Here is an 11940-nt window from a genome sequence, read left to right as displayed (position 1 = left end):
TAAAGTAATTTTTCTAATAAAATTTCTAATGGTATTTCTAAAGTTTCTGAATGCAAGAAAATTCTAAACAATGGAAAATTTAAAATATATAATTTTATAACTATTCCTTTTAAATTAAACTAATTTTTTTAGAATTATGTTTATGGATATCCATATTACAACCACTTTTTTCCATCGATTATGCAATGCATTAGATTTTTATAAATCACGTCCTAAATAATAATTATTTCATTACTTTGAATCTAGAATTTGTCAAACAACACTTTTCGACAAACATAATTCAAGTTTCAATAGAAAATATTGTTTATAAACAAAGTTATTTAATAAAATAAAACTGGGTGCCATATTACCCTCTTCTCCTTTACTCTATTTTTAGTTCTCAAAGAACTGTTATCATCAAATATTTTGAAGTAAATATGCATCATATATGAAATTTGTGTACATATATATTTTTTTTCCTTTCTTCATAGTTTTTGAACATTTGCAAAGATATAAAAATTTTTATTTTTTTATTTTGCTTATTAATTATATTTTTTATAATAATATTGATAATAAAATGAAAGTAATATTTAATAATATACAATAATGTCACATTAAACAGCATATTATTGTTATTAACTCGTTATAATATATACTTATTTATTATCTTTTTAGTCTCATCAATAAAAATATTCCCTCAAAAGAATCAGGCACGCTCCATACGCTTGTTCAATAACAATAAAAAAATTTTATTTATTAATCGTTATCACATACGTCAATAATACATCAGTATCGTATCAGATATAGTTATACAAATTAGAAACTTTTTTCTATAATCTGTTAAAATATAAGCGATAAATGAACTGTTAAATACTCATTATAACATTATTATGTTAACATTATTCGCAACAAGTTTGTAAAATTGTTTATTCTGCTTTTCTTTCTTGCCCTGGCGTTATTTGTATTTCCGGCTGAAGTACGAAAATATATCTAATACAAGTAAAACTGTACAAATTTCACCTGGTGCACATAGACGACTGAGTTACGTTACATTGCACTTTTTATCTGTCTTTAAAGAATCGTTCCATATTATTCTTATCAACATACGCGCCAGTTATATATCGTCATATTAAAGATGATACATAAATATATGATAAGATCTCTTACATATCGTACATATCAAAAAAGATAATCGTTAACATTACCTTTTTTTTTATTACAATAATAAAATTCTCTATTTCGTAATACAAAATTTGTTCTCAGTGTATAAAATGCTTAAATATTCCTTCTCTCATAGGGTAAAAAAAAAAGTTTCATCCGTTTGGGCGTCTCAGGATTTTCCTACGTAAATCGAAAGTTTTTTCGTCGTTTTACGGAAGACACACTATTTTCCATATCATGTCTCAACTAACGTAACATGTCTCAACTAACGTAATTTTTTTTTTTTTTTTAACTACGTCTACGACATTGCACGATTCATTCTGCGTACTTCGATAGATTCATTAATTCATCCTAATATAATATGTCTCGCATCGGGATGCACATTAACTGCAACATACAATAACATTCCTACTGAGCTACGTTCGTCGGGATTGTAGAAAAAGATTTTCTTATTCGACGTATACTCGAGATATCGCAAAAACAAAAGGAACAATTTACATTACATAATTAATTGTTATTTTCAATTAAGTGGATAATTTTTTCCACATTCCAAAATCCATTTTGTGCTTTGAGAAATACTAATGCCCGTGTGTAAGGGACAAGATCGATCTCACGTTCTCACCGTTGTGCATCCTCCGAGCTTTTCTTTCTTGTGAGCGAATTCTTCGCCTCTACTCACCTCATATTGTAATGATGAACCGGCTTTCGATAGAGCTCAAACGCGCTTCCTCTTTGCTCTCGGCTACCGGCCAGATCCAGACCGCTGGGTTCCCTATTGTGCCCGGGATTAACGGAGGGATAGAGCGGACCTGCGGGAGCATGGCTGTTACCGTGTATATACCCATTGTGATTCGTGCTGTTCCGGTTATGCGTCAGTCCAAGACTGATCTGACCGGTGCTGTTGCTGTGGGAATGCGTGGTGGTCACCGGCGGGCTGGAGTGAGAATGCGTGTGACTGAGGCTGTGGCTGTGCGTCGGCTGCGCGAGGTGACTTAGATTGTGATGCGAATTCACGATATTGCCTTCATTGTGACGGCCAGGTGGCGGGATGTTGTAGTAATACTGACCACTGTTGCGCTGCACGTTACTGTTGTTTTCCACCTGAATGAAGATAAAGGTTCGCATAAAATCGCGAAGATCTCGTGATTGATCGGTACGATCGCGTTATGCACAGAAAGAAAAAATTTTAGTGGCGGCAACTATAAGGGGACAACCATACCAATTTAGTTAATAGAATTATAATTTATAGTTGAGCGAACTATATTATAGTTACTGCAACTAAGTTAGTGATTAAGAGAACTAATAAAAAATAGTTGTAATTAATATATTAATATATTGTAACTAATTTTTATTAGTTCTCTTAATCACTAACTTAGTTGCAGTAACTATAATATAGTTCGCTCAACTATAAATTATAATTCTATTAACTAAATTAGTATGGTCGTCCCGTTATAGTTGCCGCCACTATAATTTTTTCTCTCAGTGTGGGATTCGTCGAATTGTGAATCATTGCAGATGATTGGTAATGATAAGAATAATAATGTAAACCTGGTGAAAAAGATTATCATGATATTTTTAAGAATTGTTTATATTTTGAATTATTAAAAATTTCTGAAAAATATATTATAATAAATTTTCAATTTTACAAATTTTACAAGTTTTCTTTAGAAAATATGGAACGAGAAATTTTAGAATATTTCAAAATTTATTTACATCTCTGGTGAACATTTTTCTTAAAATTCTTCACACAAGTTTTTAGAAGTTCTGTGTATCTACATAATTTTTGTATAATTTTATAACATTAAAAAAAATGTTTTAATGTCGTTATACAAATATTAGAACACTTTTTAAAAATGCTAAAAAAGATTATACTTTTTCTAAAATCCTTCATACATCTTTGATAAAAAAAAATTCTCATGTTTCATAATATTATTAAGAACATTCTATATTTTAAGTTTATAAAAATTGTTGAATATACTTCAAACTTCCTCAAATTTTATATAAGATTTCTACTAAACTTTCTTTGTTCCAATTCGTATAAAAAAATTGAGAAATTTTCTAAAATTGAAATTCTAAAAATCGTATAAATTCTTAGAAAAATTTTCACCAAGGAAAATAAAAGTAATCATTACCTAATAATTTATATAATTATATAATAAAATAATTTATGTAATAAATAATTTATATAATAAATAATTTATATAATAAAAATAATTACCCCATTATGTACATGCGACGTAGCAATGGAATAACTCTTCGAGTGTTGATACGAATTACTCCCATCATTCCCGTTGTTCTCCGTTTGTCCAAGCGACGCTTGCGGTGGTCTATAATTCTTCGGTTTTGGAGGCGGAATCGGCTTGTATGTGCCCATTGGTTTATTTTGAGACATTGGTATCGACTTATAATCAGTAGAGCGGCTGTGTAATACAAAAATTTTTGTTTATGTCTTCATGTATGTTCTAAATATTGTTATGAAATTTATATTTTATAAGATAATTTTTGTTTATAGTGTTTACAAATAAAAAATAGTATGTATTTATAAATAAAAATAAAGAAGTTTGTCAATTTTGGGCCATCCGCATCCAATCATCATATATAATTTTGTAGGTGATATAGTAATATTAAAGAAAAAATAGATTTAAAAGCACAAACCCCCGCCGAAAGAAGTTCTGATCTCCTAATGATGTCATTTTATTTGTTCGATGGTTCATCATCAGGCTGTTCAATACGACAAATATTACATTTTGTTACAATGTAGACATGGTAACGTGTTTTATTAACATTCCCGAACTGTATTTGAGCTTTAAGAAATATTGGACATATAGAGAATATCCATTTTAATATTCGCATTGAAATATCTCGTAAAATATAAAAGATATGGAAAAATGTTTCAAATAAAAGTTGTAGAGTTCAAAGGCGAACATAAGAAGGTGTCATTGGTTTGACCTTGGGTGCCGCCGCTGAAGTCAAATCAAGGTCACATCAATTTTCTTAAATAAAACATTTTATTTTTGATTCCAGAATCTAATAGCTGGTGTCAAGAGTTTTCCAAAACAATATAAATAAGTTATTTGTTATTAAGTATCTCCCGAGTTATAAGGCTTGATAGTATAATGTAACCTTCAAGCTTTATAATTCGGAAAGTACTTAATAAAAAGTAATTTACTTACACTGTTTTAAAAAACTCTTGACATATTAGATTCTGTATTCAAAAACAGAGTTCCATTTGAAAAAATCGATGCAACCTTGACTTGAGCTTGACAGCGCCATCCAAAGTCAAATCAACAATACTTTATGTTCCTCTTCAAACCCTACAACTTTTGATTGAAACATTTTCCCATATTTTTTTATACTTCACAAGATATTTTAATGCAAAAGTTAAAATGGACACTCTGTATGTATTCAATATTTCTTAAAGTCCAGACTGTATTCAAATTAATAAACACCATGTTTATATTGTAGCAGAATGTAATATGGACGTATTGGACAACTCTGATGACGAGTTATCAAACAAATAAAATACGATAAAATAACACCATTAGGTCAGAACTACTTTCGGCAGGAGTTTGAGGATCTAAGTCTATTTTCTTTAATGATACCATTATTATCTACAAAATTATATGATTGATGATTGGACACGGATGGCCCAAAACCACCTATAAAAATGAGCAAACTTCTTGTACAAATATTGTTCTCCTATATAAAATTCATGTTAATACTTTTCCCAAAAAATATATTTTTAATATTTGTTTTAAGCATAATAACCCTCTTATTTTAAGTTATCAAAATTTTAATAACAAAAACTGTATTAAATTTCAACTTAACACTTGAGTGACAATTCCTCTATAATATTCCAATCTTAAACATCAATATATCAGAATGTAATTTGTAGATCAAGAAGATTTATAACAGTAAATGTATTTTAGTTTGTTAGATGCATTAAATACATACTTATATTTGGCATAATCGGTTCGCGTTAGAGCATCATGCGTGGAAATGGGCTGAGCTGTGGATCTAGTGAATCTATACGGATCATGCGCTCTTGCCGGTATGTTACTGCTCTTGAGATCATCAGGTACATTCGGGCCCAAACGACCTGTCGATGTGTTCAAATTCGTCACCCCGTAGTTGGAGTTCCCGTTGGTATTGTTGTACGAATCATACGAAGACATGCTGTCGTAACTTCCCTATGTAAGAAAACATAAATGTAACTTACGATCAAATAGCGTACTTCATTTTAAGGCTCCTGTCTACTCGCCGCCATATTGAAGTCGTGACGTCATAAGCGAAAGATCACACGTAAAAGTTTGCGCCGTGGCATTTGCAAATAAAGAGAATTTGGATAAAACAGAATAACTAAATCGTTTTAAAACACTTGTAAAAATGGACCTATACTATCCTTTTTTTCATCTAATCCCGTACAGCACGTAATATTGCAATATAACAACAATATTACTGAAATATTGCTGTAATATTACGTGCTATGCGAGATAGTCAATAAATAATTGTAAAAACTACGTAAAGTAAAGCATATTCAGAAAGGAAAACACACAGATAGCTATTGAAAGAAATGAAAAATATGATTTTATGTGTGTGTATAAAATTCAAAGAAACTTCACTTGCAATTCTTTTTTTTTATACATACATACAATTTGATACATACAAGACAAATCACATTTTTACAATGAAACACGAAAATGAACAACGAAATGATATGCATAACAAAATTTCCTCATCAATCTGTCACGTTTCGCGCCTATTAGTTCTGATTTTGTCCGTGACAGTACGTCACTATCGTCAACGCGGAATTCTCGGCTGAGGCAACCGGAGCTTTAAATTAAAACATGTGCATTAAAGAAGAAGAAATATCGAAGCTTACCGCTTTTGGCTGCGCCCGTTCGAGGGATGACGTGGCGTTTGCTTTGTGAGGAGTCGCATTGATGTAATTTCCCATATCTAGAATTGAGTCAGTTTTATTTACTCCTAGACGTTCCTGGACGGATCGCCCTATCGTTCCCCGAGGCGTTTGATTAATCGGTTTTGCGTTTCGATCGACTCGAGGCGGAAGATCCGGTGGACTGTGATGGGGAGATCTGGGCTCGAAGGAACTCCCTAGATATTCTGGTGAGCCAGACTGATTGCTCCTTTGACCGGACAAGGAAAAGCCGTACTTGCTGTCCCCCATTCCACCTTGGGATCTTCTCTTCTGCTGCTCAAACGATTGCTAGAAAAGAACATACTCATTAATTGTAAGCAATAATTAAAATTGATTTTATTAGTTTAAAAAATTAATTGTAAAATTAACTTGCTAAATTTTAACCGATATTCCAAAAAGTTGTCTGAATCTCGTTTAGAAATTTATTTTTACTAAGGGAATCTCTCAAAGTGTCACACCCCGACTTAATGAAGTTTACACACATTTAAGTAACTAATAATTAGATGATTTTAGAAACTATCTGTTGCGGTGTATATTTGGTTTCAAGGGGTGAAATCATTTGTTATGTGTATAGTGATTTTCCGCTTTTTCGTTATATCTCGGTAACTATTCAAAAAATGTTTCGTACAAAAGATTTACAATAAAATTACTTCTATTCATTCACGTTAATAATAGTTTTAAAAAATAATTATTTAAAAAACTTTTTTTAAATAATTTAAAAAAACTTTTTTTAAATAATTGCTTAAAGAGTTATTCTAAAAAATATTATTGACGTAAATAAATAGATATAATTTTATTGTGAAACTTTTGTATAAAACATTTTTTTATATTTTAAATGGTTTTCGAGATAAAGCTAAAAATCGCTGTACACATGAAGACTGATTTCACTTCTTAAAATCGAACATGTGCAGCAACTGATAGTTTCTAAAATCATCTAATTATGTTACCTAAATATGTGTAAAATTTTATTAAAATCAGGGCGTGACACTCTGAGAGGTTCCCTTGTGAGTCAGAGACGAGTCATACATTTTAATAAAAAGAACTGAATTAAAATATATAAAATAAAACAAAATTAAAGAAAAAAATAGAATAATAAAATATATAAAATTAAAATTAAAAAAATTACATATTTATTATATAAAAATTTTATTCGAGAATCTTTATGTTTACGAGTTATGATGTATTTGTGTGTGTGTGTGTGTGTGTGAAGAAAAGATTGAAATTTTTTATTTTTATTCAAGTTTAATTGCTGAAAAGAGATCTATCGGATATTAAAACTCATTGTTACTTGTAACAAAGTTACAGTTAGAATTACTTTTTTCAATTGTTATAACTTAACTTCTTTTTATTCTATTTATAATTTTACCTCCTTCTTTTAATTAATTTTTTTTAATAACTAATTTAGTAGTTACTTTTATAGCTGCACCGAATAGTTCTGAATAGCAAATTCGATGTTTTCTAACGAGTACTAGAGTTCTCGATATAAAAAAAACTTCTTTGATTAAGACAAAAAAATTAAAAAAATTAGAAAAGTGTACGTCAAGTCAAAATAATTCTAAATAGCATATACGATTCCTTTCGACGAATTCTCGATACATTTTAGAAATAACTCTGACTGAAAAAAGTAAAAAAAATAAATAAAAATTAAATTTTCAAAAGTAGTATAAAGAAATAGTCGAAACTTCAAAACTATTAGGATTTTAACTATGGCTACCTCAAAAAGGATATTCCACGTCTATGTTCATACTGCACACTCATATTTGATAGAAATGGAATATCCTGAGGCGGTCATAGTTAAAAATGTTAAAATCCCAATTAATTTTACATAATTTTTTCATTAAGATTTTTTATAGAACTCATCAAGAGCTATTTAAATTAGGTCACTTTTTACGTGCTTTTTACGACTGTTTACTGATTGCTAGGCGAAAAAAAAATAGTCGTGACCGATATTTAGAAATGTTTTAAAGCCATCTGATTAGTCTGTTTTATTCAAATTAGCTTTATTTAGAAATTGCACCGTGTGTTTTCCTGTTTCAATAGCTTCACTTTACATGCTTTTTACGACTATTTACTGACTGTTAAGTGGAAAAAGGATAGTCGCGATCGATATTTAGAAGTGTTTTAAAGCCATTTAATTAGTCTGTTTTATCCAAATTGGCTTTATTTACAAATGGCATGTCGGACAAAATTACGTGTCATTTCACGCAATTTCTCGCTTCTGACGTCACGACTTCAATATGACTGCGGCGAGTACTGAGGAGCCTTAATGAAAAAATCTATAGAATTAAAAACGAAAAAGTTACGGACGATCGCAAATGTCAACTTTGTACTTTCAAAGTGCAAAAAATTTTTTTAAAAGTTCTGGGAATTCTGTTGAGAGTTTTGGATAGTCCCCGATGAGTTCTAGAGATCAAAAATCTTTATGATGAAAATCTGTAGGATTGCAAACAAAAATGTTACGGACAATCGCAGGTTTCAAATTCATTTTTTTTTCTTTGAGGTACAAAAAGTTTTTTTATAAGTTCTAGAAGTTCTTTTGTCAGTTTTAAATAGCTCCAATTAAGTTTTATCAAAAATTGTAATGAAAAATTTCATCAAACTAATATTTTGCAATAAGTTGCAATTATTCTTTTAAGTATCACTGCACGCATTTTCAATCACTCTGTTAACGAACGAAACTACAATTGACGAAACCTTTAATCCAAACACCTCAACTACTACTTTGTCTATAAATTTAATATAATAACATCGACAACAGAATGGCTTTCTATAAAACCGAAAGAAACTGTTTATAATGATAATAAAAAATATGTTATTTTAAAACCTAAATAGACAGACTTGTTTGCAACAAAACTTTGGGAAAATTTAAGAATTTCTTGTGTTTGGTCATTTACATAAGTATGCTGTTTAGTATAATAGCCTTACTGTACCGACCAAATTTCTAGGAAGGCGCGCGCTATACTCTTTTCCCTAAAAGGATAAAAATCTAGTGCATTAGTCGCTCGACAGGGCGCGTTTGCCGCGCTTATCATGCGTTGCATCATCGCGATGTATTTCAGAACTCGATCACCTCTCGCACGAGCTGCATCATCTTAACGAAATCACTAGAAATATTCCGTGCGTAAAATTGAAAGTTTAGAGAAGTCCAGCATTCTCGCCCACGCACCCAACGCGACACATTCCTTCCGCGGGACAACGTGGTTTTGTGACCGGCGTTCTCCATGAACGCACGTACGGTAACGTACAAAAACATATGCTAAAGGATCTATTAGAAAAAAATGCATCCATTAAATTAAAAAGGAAAATGTAAAGAGTGTGGTGCAAGAATAATCAGCTTAATTGGAAATTATTCAGTTAAAAACAAAAATATTCTGTCAGAAAAAACAATAAAAGACTACAAGTCCGATTTTATCCATACAACGAGGCGACAATTGATAGGAAAGCGAAGATTAGATATAGCAGGCAATCTTTGACACAAAAACGGACGCAATTACCTACATATGTATGAAATGAAGCAAAAACTTTAATTCGATTTAGCGATCCTTATCCTCCTATTCTACCAAACACTGATGTTCTACGTAAAACAAAAAGTGAAACGCAAGAAAAACGTTTGAGTATCACAGGTAACTTATTAACTTTTACGTAAATACTAATATTTAATAAAAAGTACTATAAATAAGTAATATACAAAAATTAAAATTTCTAAAGAAATTATTAGAAATAATTAAATTGCGGGAATATATTTTGTTAATGAACAGAGTTACACAGTAAATAAATATTTTAATTAATAGAGAAAAAGATGTACTATGGCTATTAAATATTAGTTATTAACAAGGTTATTCAATAAAATGAAAATAGATGTCATATTATCACCTTTCCTATAAATTAAAATCCTTATTTAATTACCGTGTATTAATTTTAATATTAATATTTTAGTATTATAGTGTTCAGTGAAAATAATTTTTATTTACTTAATAATTAAAAGTTTTGAAAAATTCATGAACTATAGTCCTAATTTAAAATAGAAGAAAATTATCTTTTTGAAATATTTTCTTCAATTGTATCTGCTATTTTGTACAAAATAATACCATCCCATATCTATAAAATTAATAAATTTATTGTGGTTTAACCGAGATAATTAAATATAAATAATAATTCTTTATTTTTTATATTCAAAATTTTTAGGATTGTTACCAATAAGTAACATAGTTGACACGGAAAATACGACACACATAGGAAGAATCATAAAAAAGTTGGATCATCGGCATTCTTCTATCATTATTGGACGAAGGAGCAAAAATTGCTTTACAAGTTAAACTTGAAATTTGATGAGTTATGACAATTCATGACAATTGACGCTACAGAACCAATAGTAAAAAAATACGATATAAACATATAAAATCAATGCACGTATTTTTATATTAATGTATGAGCGTGTTGTCTGCAGGAAGTGTATCTGTTTTCCAAATGTTATTTGCCGATTATACTGCAACTGCAATAACAACTCAGCTTTCGACGATTTTAAGTGATAATGTCGCGATTTCTAAAATAATTATTTACAATTTTAGTACGGCTTTGTTGATGTCTATCGCAATTGCACGTGGAAAGAAAGCTGATGTAAAAGATTATATTAATAAACACTTGCTATTATATTATAATGAACCAAAAAGAAACACTCCCTGTAACTTATAATATATTTGTAGAGACGCTGGTCTTCCAGTGGCAATAGTATGTATATGGATGGCGAAACATTAAATACGTATTGAAGTTGCTGAAAATGTAAAACATTTAATATACTATCTTCTTCTGTGTACTGGTATTATGATATGGCATTTGGCATAAGAAATTGCGTTGCAACGTCTTCCATCAGCGTTGAAACGGAATTTGCTAATATTAAAATACGAGCTTTTAAAAATTGCCTCAAAGAGTCGATAAATTCATTTTATCGTCACGTCATTGATCGCGTTAAAGAAGCCTCAGCAAAATCTACCTTTTCAAAAACTGAATCAGTTAGAAAAAAAATAAAAGCCATTTTAAAGGAACCTGCGAACGAGAATATCGATGTAACTACTAAAATTAATGATAACACCAGTGTATCACAAAACAACTCTTCAGTTGATCTTTCGTCGAGTAAGGTTGAGGTTTTCGATATAAGATAATAGTAGAGAAAATACAAAAAAATATATACTTCATGAAAACATGAAGATAAATAATGCAATAAGTTATGAAAACTTAGAAAAGTAAGCGAACGAATTCGATTGTAATGATATACAAGATGTCAATATGGAAAATATAAATGATGCAAATATAAAAATGAGCAAAGCAATAAATAAAAGCTTACAAGAAGCCGTAAGCAAATCCCATTTTAGTGATGTACAAGACGTCAGTATGGAAAAGATAAACGTGTTTGAAGAAAATCTAAAAATAAATAAAGCGATAAATGATAAAAGTTTAGAAGATGCAAATGAATTCGATTTAGAGTAAAAAAATTCTCTTAAAGTAAATAAAAATTGGGGCGAAAAAATTACACCAAATAAAAAAAGAGAACATCCAACTTATATGAATTCTTTTTCAGACTGGAATTTTGTACAATCACATAAATTCATGGATGTACCAATATTAAGAAATGGCAAGATGTGCGAGAGCCTTTAATTTAAAAATAAATATGTATGTGTAAAAAAATATATATGCTTTTGATTCTCTGGTATGTACAAATATTAGCACATGCGATAGGCAAAAAAAATTTTATAAAAATTGCATCCAAGATTTTCAATATCCAGTGTTAAAATTAGCGCATTACATTTTAACCCGCGGGAAAATTACAATAAATGATTGTAAAACTCACATGGAAATTTTACAAA

At 29.9% G+C, this 11940-nt stretch overlaps 1 protein-coding gene and 1 long non-coding RNA gene across 12 annotated transcripts in view; one reads left to right on the top strand and one right to left on the bottom strand.

Annotated features, from left to right (window-relative positions):
- Positions 1-1395: 1395 nt before the first annotated feature.
- The window catches only part of LOC105202902 (tight junction protein ZO-2), a 54564-nt gene continuing 44019 nt past the window's right edge, over positions 1396-11940 (bottom strand). For 10 of the 11 annotated variants that reach the window (XM_039446897.1, XM_039446898.1, XM_039446899.1 and 7 more), the window contains 4 exons: positions 6023-6367; positions 5095-5330; positions 3359-3560; positions 1396-2241 (listed from right to left, as the gene is read on the bottom strand). In XM_039446897.1, coding sequence (XP_039302831.1) covers positions 1816-2241; positions 3359-3560; positions 5095-5330; positions 6023-6367 — 1209 coding nt within the window. In that variant the 3' untranslated portion in view covers positions 1396-1815. The remainder of the gene's footprint in view (positions 2242-3358; positions 3561-5094; positions 5331-6022; positions 6368-11940) is intronic. The other variant, XM_039446896.1, reaches the window with a different exon arrangement.
- LOC120357156 lies at positions 8828-11761 on the top strand. Its single transcript, XR_005574347.1, has 2 exons — positions 8828-9702; positions 10265-11761. It is a non-coding gene; the product is annotated as an uncharacterized LOC120357156 (long non-coding RNA).

This window comes from Solenopsis invicta, chromosome 3 (genome assembly GCF_016802725.1).
Source record: "Solenopsis invicta isolate M01_SB chromosome 3, UNIL_Sinv_3.0, whole genome shotgun sequence".
NCBI classification, from domain to species: Eukaryota; Metazoa; Arthropoda; class Insecta; order Hymenoptera; family Formicidae; genus Solenopsis; species Solenopsis invicta.
This window is presented reverse-complemented; position numbering and strand designations above follow the sequence as displayed.